The 15127-nt window shown below is 35.0% G+C and overlaps 1 protein-coding gene across 2 annotated transcripts; it reads right to left on the bottom strand.

Moving 5' to 3' along the window:
* Positions 1 to 9220: 9220 nt before the first annotated feature.
* Positions 9221 to 14857, bottom strand: LOC107764987 (uncharacterized). Of its 2 annotated transcripts, none has more exons than XM_016583559.2 (4): positions 14409 to 14857; positions 12674 to 12909; positions 11557 to 12352; positions 9221 to 11432 (listed from the first exon to the last, which is right to left on the bottom strand). In XM_016583559.2, the coding sequence occupies exons 2-4, from the start codon at positions 12905 to 12907 to the stop codon at positions 9457 to 9459; spliced, it is 3006 nt and encodes a 1001-aa protein (XP_016439045.1). In that variant the 5' UTR covers positions 12908 to 12909; positions 14409 to 14857; the 3' UTR covers positions 9221 to 9456. The 2 variants fall into 2 exon arrangements, with proteins under 2 accessions (XP_016439045.1, XP_016439046.1); XM_016583560.2 differs by having other exon boundaries at positions 14531 to 14737.
* Between the last annotated feature and the right edge of the window lie 270 nt (positions 14858 to 15127).

Here is a 15127-nt window from a genome sequence, read left to right as displayed (position 1 = left end):
TGTGGGGTTATTGTGCTGGTGATTTTCACGTGATGTTGTGATTTCTTGTGATTACTTTTATATCTTGTGCAACTTGTTTTGTTAATTCGGTAAATTCGATAATAGTCTGATACATGTTGAAATTGTGAGCGTGCGGCTATTGCTGATATATTATTGGCACGTGAGTTGTCCGTATGGTTGTGATATAAAACGTAGGCACGAGGTGCCATAGGTATATAATGATTATGATATTGGCGCGTGAGTTGTCCGTGCAGTTGTGAAATGAGATGGGGGTACGAGTTGCCATGAGTAAATGATGATTTTATTATTGGCACGTGAGTTGTCCGTGCGGATCTTATATATTGATATTTTGGCACGTGAGTTGTCTGTGCGGTAGTGATAGAAATATGGGTACGAGGTGCCGTAAAAATATGAAAGTGGGTTGAGACCCGTGTTACGAAAATATGAAAGTGGGCTGAGACCCGTATTTTATAATTATGAAATAAGGTGTCACATAGTGACTTTTAATTAAAAGAATTATATTCGAAAAATATTTATTTACAAGAATTATATTCGAAAGATATTTTATTTGAAAAAAGTTTATTCGAAAGATATTTATTTGAAAGAACTATATTCGAAAGATATTTATTTGAAAGAAGTATATTCGAAAAATATTTATCTGAAAAAATTATATGTGAAAGATTTATATTTGAAGGACTTGATTAATTGGTTATACTTGTGTTCCTTATTCGTTTGAGCAATAATTATGGTGTTCTTGTTGACTTGCTATTTATATCATTGGTTGATTTTTGTTGCCATCACTGCTATTTGTTTTCTATTATTTTTGTATGCTATATTACACAGGTTATTTAACTAGTGAGTGTCTTGACTGTACCTCGTCACTACTCCACCGAGGTTAGTCTTGATACTTACTGGGTACCAACTGTTGTATACTCATACTATACTTCTGTATATTTTTGTGCAGAGCCAGATATTGGAGATATCGGATTCGGACAGAGATTAGAGTGTTATCGCAAGGATTCAAGGTAGAGCTGCTTGGTCGTCGTAGTCCCTTGTAGTCTTTCCATTTTATTGTGCTGTCAAATCTTATTCAAACAATATTGTATATTCGATCCTCGAGATCATTCCATGTATTCAGTTAGAGTTCGTGACTCAGTATTACCAGTCTTGAGAGGTTGTTAAAATTATTTTCGCTTTTGATTTCGACACTTGTATTAAATTATATGCTTCAAAAAATAAAATGGCTTGAAGTGTAATTATAATCGGCTTATCTAGTCTTAGAGACTAAGTGCCATCACGATGCCTGGTAGGATTTTGGGTCGTGACATCTTCGATCCTTATCTTTGACTCGTACTGGTTGTGGACATCTGCCCAAGTTGTTGCTTGAAATTCAAGCAAGCTTTCCTTCAGCCCGGAAAGCGTCTGAACTTCTCGGATTCAATTCTTTGGTGAATGCTTCAGCTGCCCGTTCATCCGGTACAGCCGGGAGCAACATTCTCTCTTTCTAGAATCGGGTAATGAACTTTCGTAGTAATTCGGAATCTCCCCATGCGATCTTGAATATGTCGGCCTTCCGGGCTTGTACTTTTATGGCCCCGGCATGAGCCTTGATGAAAGAATCCGTGAGTATCTCAAGAGAATCTATGGAATGCTCGGGTACTAATGAATACCACGTTAGATCTCCCCTCGTGAAAGTTTCTCCAAATTTCTTTAGCAACACAGATTCAATATCGTGAGGAGCTAAATTATTTCCTTTTACTGTCGTTGTACAGGTGGTAATATGCTCATGTGGGCCTAAAGTCTCATCATACTTTGGCACTTCAGGCATTTTAAACCACTTTAGGATTAGTTCTGGTGCCGCACTCATTATATATGGCAATTGAGTATACTTCTTCGAGTCCACGCTTTCAATATTGGTGGCACGCCCGGGATTTTGGTTCATGCGGGCGTTTACTTCCCTCATAAACCGTAAAAGTTTATTTTTGAACGGGTCGTTCTCATTGTTGAGACCGGATCTGCTCCCCCTGGTCCCGGCGGAGCCAACTTTGCCCCTCGGAGTGTTGTTGTTGACTCTCTGCGTCGTTTGGTTTGCGGGAACACCGGGAGGAATTGGATCTCCTCTGTTTGCATTATCTGAAGTCCCCCGATAGTGCCTACTTCAGTTCTGTCATAACCTGGTCCTGCCGTGTGAGATGGCCTAGAATAATTGCATGTTGTTCTCGCAGGACCCTCACCCGCATCCACGACATGCTCCTCGTCAGCAGTATCGGGAGTTGCCTCTCGAACCTTTCGAGGGTTTTGCCTGTCATACACCGGCGTAGCATTATTTCCCTCATTGCAGGTGTCACTGATTGAATCCTTGAAATTAGGCTGATCCCCTCGAATTTCTGGGCTGTACGTGTTGTTAACAGTGTTATCTGCCATTTTTTTTAATGATCTTTTCTAAAATAAAATAATCAAATCGCGTTAGTAAAAAAGGTAAGATCAATTTAATTGCACGACTGTCTAGGCCCCACGGTGGGCGCCAAACTGTTTACCCGTAAAACGGTACAGTTGAATTTATATGTGATTTCTAGACAAGTGAACTAATTTGATTATGAAATAATGCAATAATTGAAGAAATGTACAATACTTAACCTTGAAATATAGATGAAACAACAGAGATGACAGTTCCGGGAAGAAGGTTTCTGGGCACAGCAATGATGAGATCAAAAGGTAAGAAAGTAAGATTGTATTAAGCTTTGTATGGAATGTAGTATAAGTTTAGCCAGAAAATTCATGTCCTTTACAATGATAACTGAGCTCACTATTTATAGCTATGTCTAGGGAAGGAGGTCCTAGGATCGTGTCCTCCTTTAATGTCAATTATGAGAGTTATTGATGAAGACGTAACGGTGAACATAAATGCCAAATTCTCTGTAACGGACCGTCGCTCTTAATGCTGCAGAATATTCCCTATTAAATGCTACTAGGCGTAGAGCATTTAACACACCTTTATGAACGTTATCCTTTCCAATGACAAGTGGAATGACTGCGTTCGATTTTCGGACATTCCCATCTTGAATTCCACGTGTCCTCCCTTTAGACGACCACGTGTCATATCATATTTCACCCTATACACTTATGCTTATATCAAAGTATGAATTCTCCGTCTAAAATAATGGCAGGTATAAATATCTTGTATTTATTGACTTAAACTTCTGAATTTATTTATGAGAGCTTAGAGTTTCAAATAGCTACTAAGATATTAAAAGCCAATATAGAATAAATATAGAAATGTGAGGATGGAGTTAGAATGTTGTAATATTGAAGCTTGCAGCTTTTGCCTTCTGACGAGATCATCACATCACTAAACAAAATAGAAGAGGATATGACAAAATTTCCTTTTATTTATTTATTTATCTTCGGTTATAGTGATACAAAAGATAAAAAGTTGGTGAATTTGAGGTCATGAAAAGGACGTTGATGCAATGAGGAATAGTTATCAGTGTAAATAATAATTTTCACATAGAAATATTAGTCAAAAAAGGTTAAGACCGATTCTTAGTTCAAATTTTATCTATAATAATGTCTCCCGTATGGAACTATCAATGAATTTCAATTTTCGACAACATTCTTCTTGTTAGCAACTTAATTCCGAATTTACTTGAAGGCCTCATCTTTCAAATGTTTTATTATAGGTAAAAAGCCAAGCATATCGGGTTGTGTTCTTGTATGTGAAACCAATTGATCTATTTCTTGGTTCTCTACTTGTTTGTTAATTGTAAATAAATAGCATCCAGAATTCTATTGGAAGTAAAAAAGAATGAATGAATTATAAAAAGTGAGTCCAGCCTATACAAATAAGTTTTTGGTAAAGCAAACTTATCTCACACGCCCAACCTTGAATAAATCGAGAATTGAGATGAATTTGACTCTGATATCATATGAAAAATATATAGTAGGGCGTAATTAAATCTCAAAAGTTAGTTTATGAAGTAAGGATTAACCAATAATATATAAGGAGACAACCAACTCATTCGTCAATCAATATGGGATACACTGTGAAAGTCATGTGCATCTTGTTAGAAAAAATAGGTAAGTAATAGAGAATTAAAGGCTTTGAGGCCTGAAAGATCACTATCTTTCAAGAATTATTGTCTGTATATACATTAGGGGTTACAAGCAATTCTCTATCAGAAAACAACAAAGCCTGAAAACATACATGCAAATTGAATACGCTACTTCTGGGATGTCTTCGTACTTATAGAGAGAAAAAGGAAACTTTTCCTGAAAAGTTATCCCTTTTACGAATAGTCACAACTTTTCTTTTAATTTAAAATTTAAATTCAAATTTTAAATAACAAAAAGTTGTTCCAAAATAAAATAGATCTTTATTTAATGATCCGACCCCGACCCCGCCTGCGCCCAATTCGAATTCCAAGTCCAAGTCATATATATATACTAGTTTCTAGACACGTACGTTCCACTTATAACCCATGTTAACCGGTACTATAAAATGATATAAGTAACATTTACATGTGTGATGAGTACCACAAAAAATAAATTTGAAGTGAATAAATATACGAAAAAGGGTCAAATGTATCCTTATATTATCAAAAATAATTTAAAAATATCCTCCGTTTAAGTATCCGTTCACAGCGGTCCCTAGCGTTATACAATTGCTCAAATTTACCCCTAATTTTAACGGAGGATGACGTGGCATTAGGAAAATTGCTGAAAGCCCACCCCAATTTTATACCCATTTCTCTTTACAAACCCATACTTTCCAGATTCAATAAGGCCTTCCGGATTCAAGGCACAAAGATTTAACCAATTCTAATTTAAATAACAAGTTGCAGCTTTGAATAGTTTCAGCATTCCAATCTCAGATTCTTTCTTCTATTCAGGCCAAAACAGACCAAAAATTCCAGAAACGATTCTCACCAGTCACCCGATTGATTCTAATAATTTTCAAACTGCTACAAATCAATTGAAGATAGCTTCTAATAGAAATTTTCAGATCTGAAACTCTTAAAGCTTCAACAATGGTGAAGCCGATTGCAGCAGGTTTAATGCTAATTTTCAATTGGATTTTTTTAAAAAAAAAAAGAAGAAGAAGATCAGTTCTACAACAGTTCCTAAATCAAACCTTAAAGTTCAATTCAACCTCATTTTCATAAGTTCTCAACCCAGAACGAGGCTTTACATTTTCGATAATGGACTTCCAATCTTCTACTTGAATATGACACAACAACAACCAGCACATGAATTCAATTCAAAATACAGAATTCCAATCATTATCTTGTCATTTTATTTTGCTAGATTGTTTGTTGGATGAAATTGGGATGAAGATGGTGCAAGGTGTTTTGGCGGAGAAAGAGAAGGATTTAAAGAAAATGAAAAGGAAAGTGGAAAATAAAGAGATTTTGGATGATATGGGTCGGGTTATGTGAGTTTGTAAATGAAATCGGATATTAAACTTGGGGATGGATTTTCAGCAATTCACGTGCTGGCACGTGTCCCTACGTTAAAATTAGGAGTAAACTTGAGTAATTGTATAACGGCAGGGACAGCAGTGGACGGATACTCAAACGGAGGATATTTTAAAATTATTTTCAATAGGATAGGGATATATTTAATCTTTTTCGATAAATATAAGCGTAAACTGATAAATGATGAATTTATTTGACTGATTTGGTTGTCAAATGCAAATAATTGGATATCGGTTATACAACTACATTTAGTTAGGTAAGTACAATGTATAATGAACTCAATTTTAATATTATTAGGTACAATTTTAAATTTTAATTTTATCATATTGATCCAAATTATACAAACTATTTAGGCTGAAAGAGGGTGTCCAAATTACTTTGCAATCAAACAAATGCAATACTATAAAGATGACCAAAAGCAATGAGAGAAAATTTAAATAGTTTTATATATATATATATATATATATATATATATATATATATATATATATATATATATATATATATATATATATATATATATATATATATATATTTCAGTCACTCCTCTTACCATAAAAGGTTAAACTTAACATAATCTCTCATTTACTAATTATGTCTGAATTCTTTTTTCGAGGAGGATTCCTTTTTACTCACCAAGAAAAAATAAACGTTTTTCATTTCAACCAAAACTAAACTTTGCAAGAAACATAAATTAAATACATTAAAAGTTAACAAACAAGGCTTGTACGATCTCAATGATCAATGTTTAGCAATAACGACAAAAGGTTTTAGCTTGCACTTTTGTAATGTAATTAAAGTAATTTCTTCTAAGATCAAAGAAAATAAAACTTGTCGTTGGAGAAAAATAAACAAAAACATATGAATAAATTTGAATGTAAGGTTTAGGGTTTTTTCTTATAATAAGGATATGCAATTATTAAATTGTTGGCTATGATTTAAAATTAATGTGGAAAATAATTCAAGGAATAAAATAAGATAAAGTTGATCGTACATGCCTAAACTATAAGTATAGCAATGTACTTTGATTCCAAAGTAAAGCAAATGATAGACACTATAAAAATAGTTAAAGAAGAAAATATGAGTATATTTTTTCAAAAGAAAAGATAAAGAAAAAACAAAAAATATGGAGAATGACACTTAATTTGAACGGTATATATTTTGAATTTTTTTTTTTGAATTCGTACTGCCTTCTCGAAAACATGTATGTTTTGTCTCATACTGCTCCATAACCTGCCTTCACCACTGCCCTTAATCCAAACCAAAATCTGATATATAAAAATCAGAAACAAATTTCTATTATCAAGATATAATAGAAGCCAAATACATAAGTTTTCCATTAAATACGAAATCTGAAATCGTTTTTGGTACATAAACCTGGGATGAAGGGGAGCGAGCAAGTATCAAATCGTGTATATGTTTCTTTATCTGCATGAATATCTTTCGTATGCACACTAAATATTGTACATTTTTTTCTGTGATGAAACCTGAGAAAAATATCTTTGATTTCAATTAATTTTTATCCACCATAACTAAGATTTAGCGGATAATAATAAGCAACAAACTACTTATGCGGGGAAGCATCTCTTTTGACATCGCACGTTCTAATAGAGACCATTGGGTCTCATGCATGTAATATTTCTAAGCATTTAGGAATTTAAACAGTCAAGCTATCGAAATGAAGAGTTAATTCAAAAAACGTTAAGGCTTTACATATATACATCAGAATAACACCAAATGCAATATTATTTAGTTAGTCTCTTCATATTGCTCACATTCATATGACATTATTGTATTAACGGAGAATAACTCTACAATTTAAGTGCTTTAAAGAATACAATAATGATAGGTAAGTGGAGAGACGTAGAAAATATTATTTCTTTAATGTTTTTACATTTAATAGGATCCTAATTTAATATTTTGAGGGTATTGATCCGGCGAAACCAATATAGCAAATAAGCATATGCTGCTATTTAGTTCAAATAAACCATTTAATGGGTGGTGTTTTAATTTTACTTTTTTATTTAATGGGAGGTAATTTTAATATTAGATAGAGGATAATTTGGTCATTCAACTTTTGAAGGATATTTTTGTAAAATAACTTTTCCTAAAAGTGTTCATGCTTATATATATATATATATATATATATATATATATATATATATATATATATATATATATATATATATATATATAATGTCAATTGTTCATTTTATTGGACTTAATGGGCCATTTGTCTATAAAATTTTTTTACTTTTTTCGAGATTAGTTTTTGGTATAAATTTTTAAATTTTAACTTGAAGATGAATTTCGGAATTTTTCGAAAATTTGAAAAGCTCTAAAAGGATGTTTTTCAAAATTTTCACTTCAGATCACTCGCAAAATTTCAAAAGGCCCAAAATTGTATTCATATCCAAACACAACTCTAATTTTCAAATACGATTTTCACTTGAAAAACTTTTTTACCTTTTTTCGGAATTTTATATTTCTTATGTCCAAACACCCACTTAATGGGCTTAGCTTTATAAAGCTTGTGGCCATCGATGTGGGACTCGCACGCAGTTACAAACTACTCTAACACATCTCCACTCTAAAAAGGTCAAATTTTCCACTAATAGAACACTCAAAGACGGATGTCCCAAAAATATCATGATAAAATCCAGAAATAGCATTTAACAAAAGGGACTTTTTCGTATATAAAAAATATTTTAAACTTATTTACCCGGTTTGTTCAAGTTTTCATATTACAGATTGTAACTAAAGTTTTCTACAAAATATATACAAATTCGGGCAAAATATACAATTTATCTACAACCGAAATACACCTTCTTCTTTTTTTGTATAGAATCCAATCAAAAACGATAATTTATATACAACTTGTATACAATTATGTAAGTTATAGATATTTTGTATACCGTTTCTACACCCGATATACAAAATATATACAATTTATTTATGTCTTCTTTTTCGAGTTTCAATCTGAAATTCCAACCAAAATCACCTCGAATCTTCACCAAATGCTCTCAAAATTGAGATATAAACTCCAAAGGATATTTCCAATCATTTGTAACAACACCCAACCCAAATAAAAAATAATTTTGCAAATTTCGATTCTCGAATTCAAAGCTTCTAAGCTTTCTAATGGCTATCAATGGAGTTCAAGCTCATGTATACACGACCAACTTCAGTTTAATTTCAACTACACCGTTAATTAGTTTCAGTTTAGTTCCAAACACCACTCCTGTTGACAATTTCTTGTTTATTTATCGAAAAATAGTTCCGGTAACCCGTTTATATTGGTGCTTCATGTATGTATTATGTGGCATTTAACCAGTTTGAATTATTTTTCTTCACCATTCCTTCAAAGTTCCGAGCATATTCATATGCAAAAGCCGAATCGAAGAGGAACGGAGAGAGAAATATCTACACGGAGAAGAAAAATAGAGAAGAATGAAGCCTTAAATCGGTAAGATTGAAGTCTTGTATATACTAATGTAATTAATCAATAACCTCTATATGAGGGGTAAATAAGTTTTAAAATTCCTTAATAGAATAGCCGGTCCAAACCCTTCGATAGAAGGTTCAGACAGACCCACTACCTTTCCTAAAGAATATATGTTAATGCTATCTATATATACTTGTGCTAAATATGCATGCATTGTCACAAACGAGGAAAGAATGCAGCTTGATATTCTGCAAACACTTGCTTAAAGATCTCATATTCTCCTCAGCTTAGCGGCAGGAAATAAACATATCCCAAAGGAATGCTGTATAAATCCACAAGAAATTACACCAGCACTGTCCCAGAATATGAAAGTCAGTAAACCAATGGAAGATATATCAACAATGGGGGGCTACAAAGACATGTACACAGATAATCCCCATGGCTAACAACTTCATACCTGAATTTCATGAAGTCTCTAATCTGTCATCTCAATCTCTATAAATGATGAATTGATAAATTACATCCTCATTCCCATATTCAAATTAATGGGAGAGGAGGAGGATTACCTGCAGGGCATCTTTGCCTGCGAGGGCGTCTAGTTGTTTTCCCCCACCCTGTTAGGCTTTTATCCTCCAAACTGCCTTCCCTATTATTAAGTTGGTGCAGTAGAGGAGGGTTTATTGGGGTCAACACAGTGTCCGGGGCGATGGTCTCGATCACTGTTCTCCGACTTCTTCCGTTTCTGGTGCCAGTCCTCCTTGTCAACCCTGCGTTCCAAGGATGCCCTGTAGCTCTCATCAACCCTCCAAATGTCTGAATATCTTCCGTCACCTCGTGCCTCGATAAGGAAACCAGACCAGGAAGTATATCTCTCTGGAAATCCCTACGCTGCCGTCCCCTCCTAGCACGCCCTCTTCGGGTTCGATTTGTTAGTGTAGTGGCTCTTGCGTCTTCCAAACTTTGGACTTCGGGAACAAAAGGCTTTGGCATGTAGTCTTCTTCCTTGGTCTCCGTCAGTTGTAATGTCATTGCCTCAAAGTAATCTATTTCCTTGGTTGAACGTGCAATGCTCGCGCCATCCTTGCCTATTGTCCGTCTTTCAGGCCTGTTCTCAAGTTCATCAGCACAAGAAGATATTACATCGACAAACCAATGTAAGGATGCCAAAGGATCATCGGACGGATCATTGCAGGCTTCCTCCATGCGAATGCACTGACTGGATGATGAGATGGCAACAATTGCTTCTGCTGCAATCCTGACCTCTTCCCGTCTTTGCTCAGATTTGTCTTCAGGAAATCGGGAAGATTCCTCGTGTTGCGTGTCACCTTCTTCAGTCACATTAGTTTCATCAGCTTCCAAAACAACGGGGGCTTCCAGATCTATCTCCAGAACAGCCTTCACATTGACATTATTGCTTTCAATAGAGAAAGGATCTTCATCTTCAGTAATACACGAGTTCAAATCGAAGCAATTTCTAATACTTTTAGCTTTCGTCTCCATCACCTTCTCAAAAACAACTGGTTTGACAGCAGCCGGTTTCTCAGGCTCAGTTACAGAAAGGTCACAAGGCATGTTAATGTCAATCACCATATTCCTCCGTTCATGTCTAAAATTTTCTCCCTCAGGTGAAGACTGAAGAGTAACAGAAGTGGAAACAAGCGAAGATGATTCATTATTGGAAGCCAAGGAATTCACACGAATTGGAACCCCAAGAATATTTCTGACATTTTGGGTCTCTCGATTCTCTTTTGTGGCCCTCATATTGCAATCTTCAAGGGATGAAGCATTTTTCGACGTGTTAGTCTGGCAAAAAGGTGGGCTTGCGTAGGCTTGTTTAGCTTTAAGCCATGGAAACCCTGATAGAGGGTCTTGAAGCTCTTTTTTCCCATCAACCAACACAATATCACACCTTGATGCTCCCTCATTTACTGAACTCTCAGATGGCAGATTCAAATCGAAACCTTTTTCAGATATTGAGTCCATTTTATTGGTGCTATTGAGAAATTTCTGAAATCCATTAATAGAAGTTCGCTCAGATGTCATATTTTCAACCTTAGCACGGTTAGCAACTGACGGGAAGCCAACTGGCGATTCTTTGGAAGCCGAAGAGGAACCGTGGTCAAACCTGTTCCAGATCGGTTGATCACTAGCTAAATCTGGAATCAACCTAGAACTATCATTGATTCGCCATTTGTCTCCAAAAATGTCATGGCTCTGAGATGCCTGTGGACTCTGAGTAATGTTACCACTGGGTTTCCCCCAAGAACAGACAGTGTGTGACCATGGATTGGCTAATTCCGACGAATTAGCAAATGGATGTTCACGGTTTATATGAAATGTCTCTAAACTATGCAGTGCTCTCTGTTTCCAAAGGTCATCTCTTGTAGGGTGAAGTGGATGGATTCCAGTAGGTCGATAAGCCTTGTTAAACATTACCTGTGCTGGATTGGAAAGTGTAGGTAGCTTGTCTTGTTCAAGATTCTGAGGTACTGGTGCCAAGCCTTTGACGTTACCTACAAAGGAAGTAAACACCTCACATAATATTACGAAAAAGTCCACGAAAGGAGGAAGCTCTAACATAATCCTAAACTCTGTCAAACTCAACCACAAGGAAAAAACTTATAAAGGTATTATTACCAGTTACATAAGCAGAAGATAACCACTCCCTCTCTTTGCCTTTACTGTCAACATCTAGGCTATTTAAGGACCCATTAGTGGAATCTCTTGGAAAAGCCACAAATGCTGGATTTGATTTAGCAGAAGCATTTAGGCCTCTACTCTCTCTATGATTGTTACCATAACTGAGAAAATCAACAGGTGATGGAGTTGCTTCTTCAAACTGAGCTGGTTCATTGAGATCAGCCAACTCAATTGAGCTTCTTAAACATGTATTGGAAGTTAAGGTACTTTTTCCGCAATTACTCTTTGCAGCAGCACCATCACCAAGAAACAATCTTGTACTATTCTCTTGGGCGACTCTGTAGTTTCCATTAACTCGATAACTTGGATCGAAAGATCCAACATTAACCCGCAACTGCTCGCTGTTATCTGCATCAGTGTACTCATCAGCTGGAAGTTCAAGATTAAACAACTTTTTCCGAACCTTTGAGGGTCTCTCCGAAACTTCACATATATTTGAAGAACAACCATTTTGCATTTGGCATTGATCAAACTGTCCGCCATTCCCTTTTGGAAAACTCAAGGGTGAATTGACAACTTCTGTAACCGATTTAGATGGTCTAGCACAACCAGAATTTGGCGAGGGGAAGCTGGTAATATGCCATTTCCGAGCATCTTCAGATGGTATTTGAGATCCTAGGAGGCTTGACGAAGAGGAGGGATCCATTGATGTCCGAAGTTTGTGCAGTTCTTCCCTTTTAATTTCATGCATCATGTCCCTCTGAATTCTGTAAAGGCGATGCAGTTCCACCACCTACAAGCAAAGTTTTGCAAAAATAAACTTCGGCAGTACCAGTGGACATGATGCCAAAAAAAAAAAGGGGGGGGGGGGGGGGGCGCAATGACTACTTTTGTGCAGAAACATGCCGTAGGTAACAACTAAAGGAGAATGAGAATACAATCGGTCTCACTGTTAGCTCCAGATGTAGAATTAAACTCCTTTTTGAAAAAAGAATTCAAAGAATCACCAGATGTAGAACCAAACTTAACACTAAAGATTCCTTTTTTGATTAAAAACAACTAAAGTTCTTCTGATTATTAGAAAACTAAAGATCGACAACTAGAATCAAATTACCTGATTCTTGAATATGGACTCGTGTTCAAGTATTTTCTGCTTTAGGACATCCTTATTATATCCTGGATATGCGTCTGTTTTTGTCCTCGACACGAAACCATTATAATATTGTCCATTTGTGAAGGTCTTATCTCCGTAAAATAGAGGCCAAATACTACTGTTAGAATCCTCACTAAGGTCCCTCATGGAATAATGACTTGGCAAGTAGCCTTTATTATGCACTTGTGTTCCCATTCCTGCCAACAGCAGAAAACATAAGGACTTCAATGAAACCAAGCTGTTCACTGATTATGATGTTTATTACCTAAAACTTTGAAATGATCTATTTTGTTTATCTTCAGGTTTCTTCGGTAGATATCAGTCCGAATTAGCTAAGAGACCCATTAATGGAATTTAAAAAGTTTGAAAAGACAGCCTAAAGGAAATAAGATGCAAGACATTAAAATCCTATATATGTACACATGCACGCACAACGAACCAAAAACCTTACAACAAACACCAACGGCATAAAACTTTATTAAGGCATTCCATAAAAGAATGTATGTTAATATTGAGAGAGCAAAAAAAACTATAATATTCAGATTGCTTCATGTTACTATATCTTTTCCACAAGGATCTAAGAAGCAGAGTATCATCCGTATCGGCATGCAGCATAACTGCAATATATACAGAATTGATGGGGACAGAAAGAAGAGGGCATATGTTAACTGGCTTAATATACAATATATGTGAGGATTACTTCACATTCAACATATGCTATTAACGGCAGAAATGAAATACAACTCTCACATAGCTTTTAAGTTCCAACTTCTGTGCCTAAAAGCTATGGGTATATGTAACATATGACTAACCTCGGCTACCATGCTTAAAATTTAACCGTAGTAAATTTTATCTATAACAACTTCAATATCGAAAAAGAGAAGTGGAAAACTATATTAGTACATTGATAGCACAGCACATTTCTATGTCAGAAACACTGAAATCAAAACTCTCTAAAACAAACAACTACTCCTCAGTCCCAAACCCCCTAACTCCAATTACTGGATTTTCATAGCCTAACAGAGACACACAATCTTTGATTAGCTAATGGATTGGATGGTTTAAGAAGTCGACCATTTTCGTTTTACTTTATAGCTTGGCTAGAAAATCCTTATGATAGGTACTGCAGAATGAATCAAACTGTGGTCACAGGGATCAGATAATCGAAAAATGATGTCAACATTAATTCGTCAAGTTAAAGCCTACAGCCGAAACAAAAAATTAGGAAGGTACGTTTACATTTAATGCCTAATCAATTAAGCAACAATACAACAATTTACCAAAATAAGTCCAGAGGCATTTGGCTAAAGCTTAGTGATTAGCACCAATAAATGAATTGAAAGCTCGCATGCTACAATTCCAAGAAAAACTACTTTATAAGCAAGGAAAATTGCTATCTTTGTCCATTGAGAAGTTTCAAAACGAGCGGATTCTTCTTTTTTTAATTTAAATAGAAGCTAAAAGAGCCCATTATAAGAAGGATCACTTATAAAATCCAAGAACTTAATCAAATTCACAGCCTACTGTACATAATATAGTAAAAGTGTGTAAACTCAATTTCAAGAATGACAACCCATAATTTTATAAACAAATTGTTTAAAATATTTACTACATGAATAAAACAAAAACAGAAATCCTATGTTTCTTGGAGTTAAAGTCAAATATGAATAAATCAAAAGTAGTAAGAAGATTATACCTTTAGACCCACATCATGGAACGACCTCTTTATCAAGAATAATGGAGAATTGATACTGGAGATTAATAATAATATTATTATTATTATGAAGTGAATAAAAGGAAAGAGCAAAGTGGGAACACCATTGAAGAAGCTGGGGCAGATCCTAATGAAACTGAACAAAAGATTGGAGATTTTGATCTTCTGCTGTTGGGGCCACTGAGTTCTTTTATTTTTTAGAAAGAGAAAGAGCTTCTTCTGAAGTGTAAACTATTTTCTGAGTAGAGAGAGAAAAAGAAAGAGAGAGATCCTAGGCTAGATAAGAAATCTTCTTTCTGAGTTCTCACAACAATACCAAACGACCCTTCTAAACAACACTGACATGAAATTTGTCAACATCCGGTCCGGTCCGGTCCGGTCCGCTCCCTTTTTTATTCTCTGCTTTTTCTTCACTTTTATCTCTCACCATTTCATTTCTTTCTGATTTTTATTTTATACTCCTTTAGGTTCACTTTATTTGATTTTTTGATTTTTTTTTATGGTCTATAATATTTCATTATTTTTTCAAAATTATCCTCGAAATAAAGAGTCTAAGAGTATTTGTTATATTTTAAATGAATAAATTAAAATTAATACAGTCAATTTTATTGTTAATTAATGGTGACTTTTTAAATATATGTGAAAATAAAAAGAATGTGTGTTGGTTTTTGGGGAAATGAAAAGAACATGGGCATTTCTAG

Source organism: Nicotiana tabacum, chromosome 9, assembly GCF_000715075.1.
Source record: "Nicotiana tabacum cultivar K326 chromosome 9, ASM71507v2, whole genome shotgun sequence".
NCBI lineage: Eukaryota > Viridiplantae > Streptophyta > Magnoliopsida > Solanales > Solanaceae > Nicotiana > Nicotiana tabacum.
Note: the sequence above shows the minus strand (reverse complement) of the source record. Positions and strands in the feature narration are given on the sequence as shown.